The sequence below is a fragment of the Lissotriton vulgaris genome, chromosome 1_1, assembly GCF_964263255.1.
Source record: "Lissotriton vulgaris chromosome 1_1, aLisVul1.2, whole genome shotgun sequence".
Taxonomy (NCBI): domain Eukaryota; kingdom Metazoa; phylum Chordata; class Amphibia; order Caudata; family Salamandridae; genus Lissotriton; species Lissotriton vulgaris.
Genome location: NC_141685.1, coordinates 1,974,564,696 through 1,974,580,043, shown reverse-complemented (window position 1 = coordinate 1,974,580,043; position 15,348 = coordinate 1,974,564,696). Strand labels below are relative to the sequence as shown.

The 15,348-nt window shown below is 39.0% G+C and overlaps 1 protein-coding gene across 1 annotated transcript in view; it reads right to left on the bottom strand.

Annotated features, from left to right (window-relative positions):
• SEMA3A (semaphorin 3A) overlaps positions 1-15,348 on the bottom strand; it is a 535,542-nt gene that overhangs the window by 51,342 nt on the left and 468,852 nt on the right. Inside the window, exon 13 of the mRNA XM_086919769.1 lies at positions 749-790. Coding sequence (XP_086775895.1) covers positions 749-790 — 42 coding nt within the window. The remainder of the gene's footprint in view (positions 1-748; positions 791-15,348) is intronic.

Here is a 15,348-nt window from a genome sequence, read left to right as displayed (position 1 = left end):
GTTCACTAATATATGCACTATATACCTCAAGTTAACTCTCCCTTCACCCCCCCGCCCCCCGCCCCCCGCCTGCTCAACTGCAGTTTTCATGTATACCTAATGTTCAGATTTTGAAAATACAAAGGTAAATTACAAATCACACCAAGTCTAGGCGATGGTAACTATGAAAGAAAAACGTGATATATGTTCCCATATAAGAGAGAGACATGTTTAAGTCTACATCATTAAAAAGGATTCCATTACTAATATGACATTCTACTGGCCTTAAAAGTAAGCCAAAATGTTTTTTTTTAAATTTATTAGTAGAGGGACATGTCTTAATAGCAGGAGGAAGGTCAACACAGTTTCTAATCCGTCTTGACAGTTTATACATTTAATTTGAATGAGGTTGTTTGAATATATTTTGGAAGGGAGTAGTCTCAACACATTTCAGAACGTATATCTCATGGAAACTTCAGCAGGCTAACATGCAAAGCAGTTATGGTGTCATTTGGTATGCAACCAATCGGCTCTTTCAGTAATTTAACAGTCGTCACTTCTGCACTGAGACCTGTTGTATACAGTTTACCTTTCCCTTTACCAGTGAGGTAAGTTTTTCCATGTTTCATGATGTCATACAATATGTTCCCTTAAAAAGTAATACGTTTTCACATGTTCCACAAACTGACCCAGGGTATTTTTCTCTGGTAACCACCTAGGCTATGTTGCTTCAAACAAACAATAGAAATTAGTTTGGAGTCTTGCGTACTTGCTTTGTGGATATCTCCATCGCTGAAATTGCCGTTGGTTCCTAGAAAAAAGCAGAAAAATTAGAATTTGAGACATCCCTGATGAAAATATATGTAAACATAGCTCACTTTTTTTCAAACTAAGATTGCTTCAATTTGTAATATCTGGTCATTTATGTTGACATCAGTATTAATATGAGCCTCAATATTAATTTTCTGTGTGGTTTGATCCAAATCAACAACAGGTGTTTTGCTTCACACATTTGTCATTACTACTTACCATTCTTTCGACTGAGCAATGCCTAGAGATAACTGTAGCTCACCCTTCCAGAAAAACAAACAAAATTCGACTATATGATAAGAAAGACAGCAAACGCAATAGACATTATAGGTTCCAACAAATGGAAAATAAAAAATGGGAAACTGCTAAAAATAATAACCACTTTGTACGTTCAAGACAATAAGGACCTCATTTGGATTTCAGTCGTAAAGCCTCCAACCACAAGTCGGAGTCTCTCCGACCGACATCCAAAGTTTCAAATCCAACCACTGTATCACAATGACGCCAGTCGGATTTGAAACCGGCCGGTCAATCCTATTGGCTTCTGTCAGGCTCAAGGAGCCCATCAGCCATTCGGATACCCATCATAATCCCTTACGGACTATGTTTCCGCCGTGGGGATTGTGATGTCGGTTTCTGACAGGCTTTCCATGTCGGACTTTCCAACATGGAAAGCCTGTAGAAAGAGACTTTGGGGGGGCCCTAGCAGGGCCGCCTTTTCCCCTGTGGGGAGCTGGTGCTGCGGGTGGGTTTCACCCACGAATATGACACGTTAGTTTGCATGCATTCACAACAAATGCCATTACAATGTGGTCATTACAACAACTGTGTCGTTACATCACATACCTTTACAACGCAAGTCGGAACAACGACTTGCTGTAGGGGGGGCGCTGGATTTATAAATAGTATAATTTACTGTTCCATCACCAGTCTGTGCAACAGTAGGGAAGGTGTTGGATTTTAAATCCAACACCTTTTGCCAATACAGCAAGTTGTTGTTCCAACTTGCTTTGTAATGGCATGTCGGAACAACGACTTGCTGTAGGGGGGGGCGCTGGATTTATAAATAGTATAATTTACTATTCCATCACCAGTCTGTGCAACAGTAGGGAAGGTGTTGGATTTTAAATCCAACACCTTTTGCCAATACAGCAAGTTGTTGTTCCAACTTGCTTTGTAATGGCATGTGATGTAACAATGCAGTTGTTGTAACAACCACGTTATAATGGTGTGCTATGTATCGCATGCATGGTAAACAATGTTTTCCTTCACCCGCCACATAAGCTTCCATAGAGAAATGGGAATTTGTGACCGCACCAAGTGTGGTTGCATCCACATACAGTGTTCGGAAACACCAGCCTATGATTGGTCGATTCCCACACCAAGATGGTGTAGGTTAAAGGCAACTTCAACCAAAATCATAATAGGAGCCTAAGTCCTTTATGTGTGTGTCTTTCTATATTTAACTTCTCACTTAGCAATCTTCAGATACACTTTTGTTGAATCACACATTACCTGATCATGTTACCAGTATCATTATTTAAGATATAGTATAATTGCTAATGGGATTAATTGCCATCAATGTTAAATAAAACATTGACAAGTAGTGTGCAATCAATAAGTGCAGTCTTCTGGCCTGTGACTTTTACAACATAGCATACCTATCAGGACTCCTGATTGCAGAAAAACACATGAGACACAAAATATGGTACTGACCGTAAGAAAAATGATACACCACCTGATGGCCTTGAGAAGAGCCATGAAAATAAGTATGGTGCACTAACTGATTTAAACATTTTGTGTGATCATTAAACACTCGGGTATGAACAAATACATTTTTTTATATACAAACCATTTCATACATAATTTGTCATCAGTTTTATTTTTCACCACCAGTGATATCTGTGTAATGTTGACAGTATTTCCTTGCTGGTGGAGTAAGAATGTTTTGAGAAAGTGGTAATTTTACTAAGTGAAGTATCAGCAGCTGCATTCATAGCTAGGAATAATGCCATTTGGGCAGTTTTACTTTTCATTTGCAATTAATCATTTATAATTGAAAGTTTTTTCTCTGTAATGAGGCCTTCACTGATCTATCAAAATGTTTAACGATTTTAAGCTGGCAGCTGAAGAGATCTTAAAACTGACTTTATTCTTTTAGCTAATACTCATAAGCACTTTCTATCAAAAACTGAGATTACCTAAGCCAATCTGTCTGCTTAAAATGCAGGCATAAACTACTACTTTATGCCTACCTTCTAAATTCAATGAAAGTGGGGTACCAAGACATAAAGATGACTGGGACAGTTGGTACGTGGGACAGATTGTAGAGGGGAAAGTTGAGCTGGCGCATTTTAAAAGCTGCAATACCATCATGCTGTCGGGCAGTAATGAATGGGAATTGCCTTCAGCCTCATCCTGCACCATTGCCTGTAGCTCCCACACATAACTGGGGGTTGGGCAATTAAAAAAGCAATATTATGGTTGCAATATTTTAATCTGCAAATAATGAAACCACGTATCAACAATATCCAGTAAAGAAGATGTCTATGTTAACAATATGTTCCTCATGATACACATTGTAGGCCCTCCAGAAAAAACAAAAGTGCTAGAGTATAATTTTGGACAAAAGAGAATAGTGTTTAAATCTGACTTTCCCACTGGAACACGTTTTGTGATCCTGGGTAAGATCACTTTCTCGCTCTGTACCTCATTTCCTATTCCTGAGAATTATTGGGAGCAGCTGGAAGCAAGCTTATAATCAGTATTTTGAACTGCAGATAAAAACAATGAACATATATATTTAAAAAAATACATATTTTTTATTGTTTTGCTGCAATCTCGCAAATTCAGCACAATTAAGAGCCAAGACAAACTTGTACAACAACATACCCCAGTGATCTTAATAAGCATTCAGGATTGCCTATGCAATTAGGTCTGTCGCATTGTCTGCGGCCGTCTCAAACTTCCAGTCCTGGCGCAGTTCGTGTGTGGGTGCCGCTCTACTGTCCGTTCCCAACTGATCCTAATCCGAACCACAACTGGATTCATAGAGGACTAAATAAACACCAGTTCTAAAACCAGAGTATGTTAAGTGTGTTTGTTGCACCTCACCATTCATGCATATTTGATCTCAAAGCATGTTGCAAGTTTGGCATGACCAGGAAACAGCACTCTCTTTTAAGAAGAGTCCATTTTAATGCCTCACAGACAGACAGCATTAGTTGTCTGTTGCAGATCTTTTGCTCACAATTTATAATATATACTTAGAATGGGTTTTGGGTTAGTCACTTGCTTGTTACTGGTTTGCTTTGTTGTCAGATTCATGTCTTTGGCCTCGATTCAAAGTCTTTCCTTCGTATTCTTGTGTTTGTCATGCCTAAGAGCTCAAAGTGCATATATTTCCTTGCTCTCTTCTCCAATTGTCCCTTTTAACATTTATAAGCCCCAGCACACTCTCTTTACTCCCCACACCCTAGCCCACTACTCAATGTTCTCCTATCCAATCCCTGCTTTCAACGTATTTTTAAAAACAAATTCCAATCCCTGCGCACCCTGTGATCTCTGTTTACTCTCCTCTCACTCACCATTTTCCCGTCCCAATGTCCTGTCCCACTCCCTAGCCCCACTTAGTATTCTTTTTTATATTTGTTATTAATGTTTTTTTGTACGAGTGCCCGGCAGTAGCAAAGTGCTACTGGGACTCAAGGGGTCCATTAGGATGGCGGGCGGACTTTGTCCGCCCGCCACCCTAACGGAGATCGGGACCGCCAGCCATAAGGGCAGGGGTCCCGTTGTGGGTATTAGGATGTGCCCGCCACAGTGGCAGGCACATCCTATATGTTTTACATTGTGGCGGGCGGTGCTCTCTGCACCGCCCGCCACAATGTAAAACATAAGTTGACGCATTCACACATGCAAAGCGGCAGGCACCGCGCGGTGCCTGCCGCTTAGCATATGTACATGTGGGGGGTACCTATGTGCCCCCCCGACAGTGGCGCCAACCTAGGGGCCCTGCAGGGGGCCCGCAGCAATCTCCGCATGCCTTTCCGTGGTGGCATTGCCGCCGCGGAAAGGCCCACACATTTTGCCATCTTAATATGGCAGGCGGTGTCCATTGGACACCGCCACTATATTAATCTATTACCGCCACGGTCCCAAGGCGACCGCGGCGGTTAAGCGGCGGACGGTCTTTCCGTCCGCCGCTGTCCCCTCCGCCATCCTAATCTGGCAGAGGGGAAAACGAGAGTGGTTGTCGGGCGGATTGCCTACGCCAGGGTGGCGGTGGCCACCGCCACCCTGGCGGACGCAATCCGCCCAATATCCTAATGGACCCCTTGGCTTCTCGTATTATAACTGCCTCTCACTTTTTAAAACGTATTTTACTGCAAATATTTACTAAAATGGAACTCAGCCATGCTGGAGCCATAACGGAAGGAAATGTCAAAATTACCTGTGTTGCTTGCACGTGCATCACCAATCATCTTGGAATGGCATCATACACGTGAAGGCATCCTGATGTTCACACACACATACATGCACCACAATGTGTACATACAAATTAGTAGCCACCTTAGAATGGCTTTCCTTTAATATATAGAACCCATTCCAAGATGGTCACATATGCATCTGCATGCATGCCTATAAATTATAATGCATGTGCGTGCATGCATTACGATGCACTGGTGCCTATTTTAGCATTTGCTGATGCCAATTAAAAAACAATATTGGTAAAGGCAATAGTTTGTGCTTTTAAATCAGAGATGTGTTTGTTTTGCCAGTGCTTGTTTCTTTTTTCTCAGCACAATTCAGTAAGAGGCACATTTTTGCAAGATATTCCTTGATACCTTTAGTCATTTTGTCAGATTTTGAGTCTTCTTCATCATTTGTAGATATGATTCGGTCAATGAGCTTTTGAGCGATTTTAAAAATGTTTACTAAATTATTGCATATATAATTTAAGTATTTGTAAACGTTTTAAGAAGGACCTGGCAACACATGTTAGTTAATATTTAAAAATATTTTATTTTGCTCTTAGTAATAAATATGATTAATGAAAATTAAATGTACTAACTACTGATCTTATCTTAGTCATTTAGACACATTTATGGGTAAAGTAGGATAGTATCTGTGTTTGGTTTATGAGAGCCTCTCAGTCCAGCACTGCTTGGGCTTAGCACTTCATGGGTTGAACATTCCCCTTCCCTATCTGATGCTTGTATACACCACTAGACACTGACTAAAACGACTCCTGACGACCTTGGTAGGTTCTTTTCCTGGAGTGTTTGCAGTACCCTCTGATTGTGTCACAAGTAATAGTCCGTGAAACAATTGTAGAGAGATCTTTTTTTTTCCAAATATCCTCCAGTCCAGTCACAGTCTGGTATACCTACTGTTCAAATGTTGCAGGGGCATATTCTAATCCAAATTGTGTCCTTTAAAAGGGGCCATCCAGTGAAGACAAATAAATCCCTTTACCTTGATTGGGGCTCACTGTAGTATCGAGCACCAAAGAAAGTAATGATAAATAAAGTGCTGGACAGTGCTCAACAGAATGTTCTATTTTCAGCAGTGAAGCAAAGTAGCCACAGTAAAGACATGAGCATATCGATACCTGGAACATATCCCAGACTTTTAGAGTGCAGTATTTGCGCTCCCATCAGTAGGGAAGGATTAACATTCTCATCCAGAGGGATTTCCTATGTCCGAAATAACCACCTAAATTTGATATGCATTTGTAAAATGAAATTAGCTTGCATCCAGATAAAAGAAAGCCTTTGATGTGCAATACAAAAACACTGAACTAAATTCAGGACACTTGCCTAATTAAGAGGTTTTTTTCAGGATTGTGGCTTCTTTCTGTCACATAAAAGCTGTTATTAACATTCAATTTACTGTGGCAAAAAACTATTCTGTAAGTGAAGCATTAAGGAAAGATTGCTCAGTGATCGTACAATCATCACTTGGCACCTTATATTATTCACCAGTTGATAATATAAATGAAACATTCTGACACAACATGTTGAAGCTTGCTTTCTCATTTGTTCCCATTTTCAAAGAGCTTTCAGAATTTGTTTTGAAACTTGTCCGGAATCCAACTTTCTTATTGATCAATATTGCCAAAATTACTGTGTGAGCTTCTTTAATATCCCGAGCTTAACTTTGCACAAATCCTTCTTGCTTTCTCTTTATTTAAATGTTGTTTAAATGTTGGTCTTAGATGCTAAAATACTAGCTGTAGATCACTGCATCAAAAAATTTCAATGATTTACTTTTAATTCCAGGGGCACAAATCAAATTTTTACTGGGAGTTTGTAAATTCAACAATTTTCCACCTACTTTCAAAATTAGGAACCTGATGTTCCTAAATATTGGCCCCAAAAAACTGGCCAAAATTTGTGACAAGTATGGAATTTTACAAACCTACCTATGCACTAATAGGTCCGTTTGCAAAAAACACTTCTGAGTGGGTCAGAACCTGACCTACTTCATGAATATTTATGACATAGGGGCATATGTATGTAATTTACATTTTGCGATTCTCAAATAGCGATTTTTAAGGAATCGCTATTTGAGAATTGCAAAATGGAATGTATGTAATAAATCGCAATTTTTTGGCGAATCTCTAAAATTCCTTAATTGTGATTTGCAAATTGTGAATCGCAATTAAGGAATGAGTGTTCCATTCATTCCTATGGGCCAAGAGGCCCATAGGAATGAATGGGGATTAATTCTCAAATTGCAATTTTCTATGAGAAAATCGCAATTTGAGAATCGCAATTCCAAGGGTGCCAGGGTGTCCAAAGGACACCTGTTGCACCCCTGGAATGTGTATGTAAGTACATCTGGCGCACATACACGCCCTAAGGGCATGTCTGTGCCACATGGCACTTTGAATTTTAAAAAAAAATGCATTTTAAAAGGAAATCGCAAAATACCATCTACTTGGAGTAGGCGGTATTTTGCAATTCCTTAAGCCAAAATCGCAATTTGCAAGGCACCTCTACATAGCATTTAAGGAATCGCAAAATTCAGGAGAATGCACGCTGCACAATTTTTCACAATTTGTAGTTTTCTTATCTAGGAGCAAGGTGCTCCCAGATAAAGGGCATTTGCATAATCAAGCCCGGAGGGGATGTGTGCTTGAACCTTTAGTCTTCTGGCAAAAAAAGTTAGCAAAGGGAGGACTTTGTGTAACATCCTTAATAACCCATTGCAACCAGCTGCCATTTTCTTCCCTTGCACATTAAAATCAAGATTACGATCAAGCCAAAAACCTAAGCTCTTGATTTGATCTTTAGGGGGAGGGACTGGGCCAAGACAGCTGGGCTAGAACAATCCTAGATTTAGAGTCTTGTGGTTACCTAGGAGCAGTAACTCCATTTTTGACCGATTAAGTTTCAAATATGAATCTTCCATCCACATTGAAACTTTTTCTAGACAGCGGGCAAGGCCAGGCCCAGTATGCTCCTTCTTATTGAGGGAGATAACCAACTGGGTATCATCAGCATAGGTGACGATCTTGACTCCAAAAGGTAAAGCTACATCTGCCAAAGAGATTAGATAAACATTGAAAAGAGTGGGGCTCAGGGAAGACCCCTGGGGGACACCACATTTAAGAGGCATCCGTTTTGAAGTAATTCCATCTTCAAATACTTCAAAGAATCGGTCCTCCAGGAAGGAGTGAAGCCATTTAAGCATTGTCCCGGACACTCCCATCTCACCTAGCCTCTGGATAAGCAGCTGATGGTTGACCGTGTCAAAGGCTGCACTAGGACTCAAAAGAATAACATCAGCGCAGCCTCCGGCATCTAGAATTGTTCTGGACTCCTCCACCACTGCCATCAGTGCAGTTTCCATGCCCTGTTGCGGTCTAAAACCCATCTGTGAGAATTGGAGACAATTGTTTTTTTCCAGGAGAGCAGAGAGTACAGAGTTCACATGTTTCTCTGCAATCTTGCTGGTGCCTGACAGTAAAAAGATGGGACGATACTTACTCCTCACTTCTGGGTCCAAATTAGGTTTTTTTAGGAGTGCTTTGACCATTGCCCGCTTCCAGAAAGGGGGGACAAGTCCTGATGTAAATGAAGCATTGTTCAGATCAAGAACAACTGGAAACAGCGTCTCTGGAACTAAGTTTAGAATGCTGGGAGGGGCCGGGTCCATAGGGGAGCCCAATTTTAATCTACTACGACTACCTTACGGAGTAGCCAGAACAAGAGGGGGAATTTCTTTATTAAACCATCTGTGTCTTGGGACCTATTGTCCCTCAATACTGCATTTTGTTGGGCTACCACCTGTGGGAAAGAGAAATATAAGACTTGTATTTCATTGGAAAAATACTCTGCCATTTTATTGCAGCGAAGTAATGTATCATCAGATACAGTAGGAGTAGAGAGAGGAAAAAAAAGTAGTGCTTTTGCAATGCGAATGATTTTGCGTGGGGAGTTGGCAGAAGCTATGATTATCTCTTCATAATAGAGAGCTTGGGAGGATTTTATTTCAGCTTTATAGATTTTTATAGCCTCTCTATAGTCATCTTTACGACTTGCAGAGAAATCCTTCCTCCATTTCATTTCAGATCTTTTACAAGCATGCTTGAGTTCACAGAGTTTTGAAGAATACCAGGGATTACGCTTGGGTTCTGCCCTATTATATATCAATTTTTATCGGGAGAACAATATTCAGTGATGACTCAATCCACTCATTGAATTTGTCATTTGCGGTGATGGGATTTGGGTCAAATGTTGGTCTAGAGTTTTCCAGGGTTGTTGCCAATGAATCTATTGATTATTTAGACCATGTACAGGCCTGACTTTTAGCTCCAATGGCCGCCATAGAGATACTCTAGCGGACCCATGTAAAAGGGATTTAGAAATGGTCGGACCAGGGCACAGGAATGGGGCCCTCGGCCGAAAGACCCTCAAGGAAAAAATAGGGTCCAATAAATTGCCTTTAGAGTGGGTAGGGCTACAAAATGTTTGCACGAATTGAAATGCATCTAAACCATCAATCAGTTCACTTGTGGCTGACTGTGAGGTGTCCTCAAAATGCTGCCCCCTAATTAATTATATCACCAAACTTTCAATAAAGAAATTTGCTTTTCTTCTACGCTCCCATTTTCCTCACAGACGCTTTTTCTTTTTAATTGAAAATGACAGGGGAACACAAAAACATATTTCTTCTCAGACTTTCACTTTCATCTGTTCAACTGGCCTCTGAAACCTTTTCATAGCCAATAATCCCTAGTGTGTGACAATATCAAATGCTTCCATGCTTTCAACACCCTTCTCTGAGTTTTTCCTCATGTTTCTCAGCCTTTTGGAACACTGACCTCTTTAAAGGAAAGAATCACATTTTTACGCAGGGACATGGTTGATATTATTTATAATAATTTCTGAATTATTCCACCTCAGTGTGTGTGCGTGAGGCCCTCACATGCCTTTTGCGCCTAAAGTGTGATTTACTTATTTACCTGCCTCACATGCTTGCAAGAAATCAATCATTGGCTAGAATTTTCCCCTTTTGGCCCCCTTTCTCTTATAAGGGGAAAACAAGGAACCTTAAACTCTCTGATACTTCCAATACCACTATATTCACAAACTCTGACTTAACTTATAACGATATGGATGGCGCTACTTCTCAGAAACCTGAATCCCACCCAGGTACCATTCCGAAAACATATTTATTAGATAAAGTGCAACGGGGGTCAAATATAAGTCCAAAAAAAGACCCTTACCTTTATCCAGTAAAATCCTCGCTGACTTCTATAGATGTGATCCTTGAGGAAATGTGCATATTACTTCAATAGTCACACCTTTCTGAACTAGAGGTTGTCTACTTAAAAATGTGCTGGATAGGTTATGTGTTTGCTGCCCCTGCTCTTGGGAAGAAGAATGGAGTATTGATTCTTTGCCACAAAACTTACATGTTACATTTGTTAAACAAGGGTCTGATTCCAAAGGTCAGTGGATCATTGTTAAACCTCTTGTTGATAACAAAGCTTTAACTTTTTTCTGTTGATACATTGTTTTGTACCAAAATGTCTGAATAAAATTGCTCTTGTGTGATAATGACTATATTATATTTGGTAGTGACTGCAATTACATTAATGATCCTATATTAGAGAGAAATTCAACAGTCAAGTTTGTCCACACTAAAATGCACTCCCAATTCGAATCCACAATCCAGCGTAAGTAATTTGTTGATATATGTAGTTTATGCCATCCGGATCTCTGGGAATATACTTTTAATTTGACACTGAACCTTTCACAATCCCGCCTTTTCTATCTTGTTCTCAGTAAATCACTGGCCAACTGATACCAGTTCATGCACCAGTATACACGGACCTTGACCTTGTACCCTTTTTCACCACATGCAGGTAGATGGTGCTTTAACAATTAATTACTGTTAGCTGCTAAATTCACATCCCTATTTGAGGCCTTTGCCTCTGAATTTGTTGTTGTTAACACTGCACCTCATTCATTCGCAAAGATTTGGGATTCCTTTAAACCAACAGCAAGAGGTTTTATAAAACATTTTGTCTCTGAAACAAACAATCTATGGAAGCCCAACCAAACCAAAAACTTGATACATTTAAAAAATTGAAGCACACCTACCATCACTCGAAAAAATGAAATATCCTTACAACATCTAATTGACGCCAAACTCACCGTTAACAGATTAACTATGAATGCTGTATTTTCTTACCTATTGAAGAGCAGGGCATGTTACTATTGGGGTAAATAAAATGGCAAAGTTACTTGCAAACTATTAAAAAATCAGAAGAGATAGAACCAGAAAAGAATAATTATGGTATAGTACAGGGAGTACTCTTTTTAAGGATAAGGATATGTTAAATGAATTTGTTAACTTTTATAAAAAAAAATTATTCTCCAGAAACACAACCATTACAATCAGATTTAACCCAATACTTTCAATCCATCGCTTCTCCTCCCTCTCATCTTATTGATTTCGATCCAGATGGGGCAGATATTTCACTCTCAGAAATCACCCTTACTACACAGATGGAAAGCTCCTTGGCCTGATGGCTTTACTATTGAATTATATGGCCATTTTGCAAAGTATGTCCTTCCCAACCTTTTACTTTTATTTATCTCATTTGTCTCTAGAGGGTTCCTTGCAAAGCACCTTCCAAAATGCCATGATGTGCTTATTTCCAAAAGATAATAAAGATCTCTCACAATGTAAGAATTACCGTCTCATTTCTTTAGTTAATCAGATTACAAAATGTTCTCAAAACTTTTGGCATTATGAATTGACCCTATTTGGCCCTGGGCAATCCGGTTTCATTAAGGGTCGAATGGCCTCTGGCAATGTTGAGCCTTTTCCAATGTCCTAAGCAAGCCCTTTAATCTAAATCATTCTATTGATGCTATTGATTTTGATGCAGAAAAAGCTTTCAATTGGATCAGTTGGGATTTTAGGTTTTAGGCATTAATTAATTATTTAAATTTCTTTGTTGTATACTGGCCATACAACTGCAATTTATGTTAATGGTATGATCTTAGACCACTTTCCTTTTTTTAGGCAGGGTACACCAAGGTTCTCCACTATCACCTCTTCTTGAAAAGCCAAAAAATGTGCTGATTTCAGGTTTGCACATTGGGTCTCAAAAGATTAAGATGTCAGTTTATGCTAATGACATCCTTCTATATTGCTCTATCCATACAGCTTCCCTTCCTCCCTTCCTTGAGCAAGTTGCCACTTTTTCCCACTTGTCATGCTATCGACTTAACACTGATAAATGTGAGGTCTTTCCTTCAAATGCTCTGTATTATAAGTAACTTTTTACTACACTGGATTATTAATAACGTTTCTGGGACTGTGTTTCTTGCAAACTATTAAAGAACCTTTCAAATTGAGTTTTGATTACATTACCCAGACACTAAATGATAATATTGCCCAATGGAACACACTTTTTCTTTCTTGGTGAAACAGGATTGACTCTATTAAAAGGATGCTCACTCTAGTCATTATATGTTATTGCTATGACTCCAGTTCACTTTCCTGGTTACTATTTCAAGAAAATAGACTCCCTTTTATAAAATGTTATGGGAAAAGGCAAATCTCCTCATATAGCTTTATTCTCTTTAAAAACGGAGGCCTATAATTCCCAGATTTTAAAAAGTATCATTACGTTCCCTTGAGGACCATGTTTCCTCAAGGGGCATCTAATGCACGCTAAAATGTCAATGTGGAAGGCCTGTGCAAAGATTAGGAATTTGAAAAGAAATAAGAATAGTGGTGCTAATGCAAATTTAATTTTATGACAAATGCTTTCTAAAAAATACAAAATGCTCAGAATGTACATAAATATGAAATATAAATTAATGAAAAAATTGTAGTAGACAACTATACTTAGAACTTATAGGCCTGGATATAGAAAAAGGCTTGGATTTTATTTTAAGTTGACAATTGTAATCACACCATATTTTACACAAAAGCCTATTAATACTGAAATGTTTGTTTTTCACTTTAACTGTCAATTGTGCAAGTTATTTCTTTTCTCTCTGCTGCAGACATTGCGTTTCCAGAAGCTACTGGAAAGATAATGAGGTTCACACCACAGAACATGTAGATGACAGGGAAGACAATATCGCAAACAAGAAAGGATGTGCCTGCTACATTCAAGGACACGTGTTTGAAAGACTATCATGATGAAAAGATGGGGCGGAGACCTGTTCCGAGGAGTGTGCTAAAATCTTATTGGGCAACATGAAGAAGAAACCACATTGATGTTGCAACATAGAAAACTAGTTTATATTGGTGCGTCTTCCTTGACTAGTTAGGCAGTCTTTTTCTGCAGGTCTCACGACTTGACGCTGTTGGTGGATGACTTTTTTCTGATTCTCTGAGTAGAGATTCTGTATTGAGTTTCGTGGACATCTCTTTATGAGAAGTCGTAGTTTGTTTACTGATTTGCTATTATTTGAGGCGAGAACACTTTCCAGCCTACTCTGCTTGAAGCTTTATGCTTATGCTCTTTTGTCTCATCAGAACTCTCTATGGGTTTCTGAACTGACACTTACAAACTTATTCGCATTTATCTAAACACTAGCTTAGAATTGAGAGTTTTTTTATGGAACATACTTTTTATACTCACTTTATTAATGCTTGTTTTGGATAACTAAATAAATTAATCTATTTACTAAACATTGATTATTGGTTGTTAACCATTACTTATATATCTTGGAGAATAACACTTCAATACATTAATGAATAGCGAAAATATTTAGCTAAAACAATTTAACTCAACTAAACTCTGAACTGGAACTGAATATTTTTTATTGCACGTTTACTTATAACCATTTGCAGTATAACTTACATCCATAAATTTTGTAAAACAAAAACTAGGATCGCTTAAAAATCCTAACATTAAAAAGAGTTCACTTGGGACTTTAACCAATTTGAATTAAAAAAATATACTATTTACGTTAAAAGTGAAAAGGTTACATATATAGCATGATGACAAAATTTGATGTATCATTTTTAAATGTGCCTTTAGACAAATCAGCAGCAAGTCTGTTTTGTAGAGGCTGACTTGTTGCAGATCAAGACTCCTTCTGTGTTGCCGGGCTCATCTTCTTCAATACGTCTAAAGTGCAACTCGTCCATGTATCTCCCAAGTCTAGCCAAGTCTGACGGTAGGGTGCAAGAAAATAAAAACAAAGCTGCTTCTTTCACTGTCCGAACTCCTTTGCATAGCCACATTGTTTTTAAAAGCTTCTGATGATACTGTAACAGGCCGGGGCAACAGCACACCAAATGTAGCAATGATTCTGTTTTAAAGTTGTAGATTCTACATTTGGTTGTAAGCTCAAGGGATTTCCACCCAGGATTTAATTCTTTGATTTGGAGGAGCACTAGTCTGGCCCACTTAATGGTTTTTTGGGCCTTCTTCCCCAATGCTTGACTAAGGTAAGGCTGGATTTTATGCTCTATGTATGTTGCAATCAGCCCAGGTTGACCTACTCACATTTCATAATCTGCTAAATCAATTTTATGCGACAGTGGATAGCATTGTTTGTTGACTGCATTTTTGATGGCCAAGTAGTTTATGTCCGCTTGACCCCAATTTTGTATTTCCAGGTCCAGTGTTTCCACTGCTTCCTGCATGTAGAGTTGCCGTGGGTTAGTTGTTCCTTCATAGTTCGGTTTTAGCATGCTTTTCAATGACAGAACTAAAGTAAGCTATTTGGCATGATTTATGTTGAGTTTTAACTTTGACGTTTCAGCTGACAACAAAGATCCATCGACCTGAAATGTATGTGGGGTTCTTAGAGAGAAATGAAGATCAGACCCTGTGCTCCAGCAACATAAACTACACAAAAGAAAAAATAATTAATGGATTCACGTCACTTTGTTTAAATCTCATATGACCCTATGTTCATATCCTTGACTTGTTTTGAGGGGTTCCTCTTTACTGAATGTTAACTCCACCTTCTTATCAGGCAAATGGTATTGCGACTTTTCATAGAGTGTCTTTAATTCAAAGTTGAGTCACAATTAGACATACACATATGTCCCAGGCTTCTC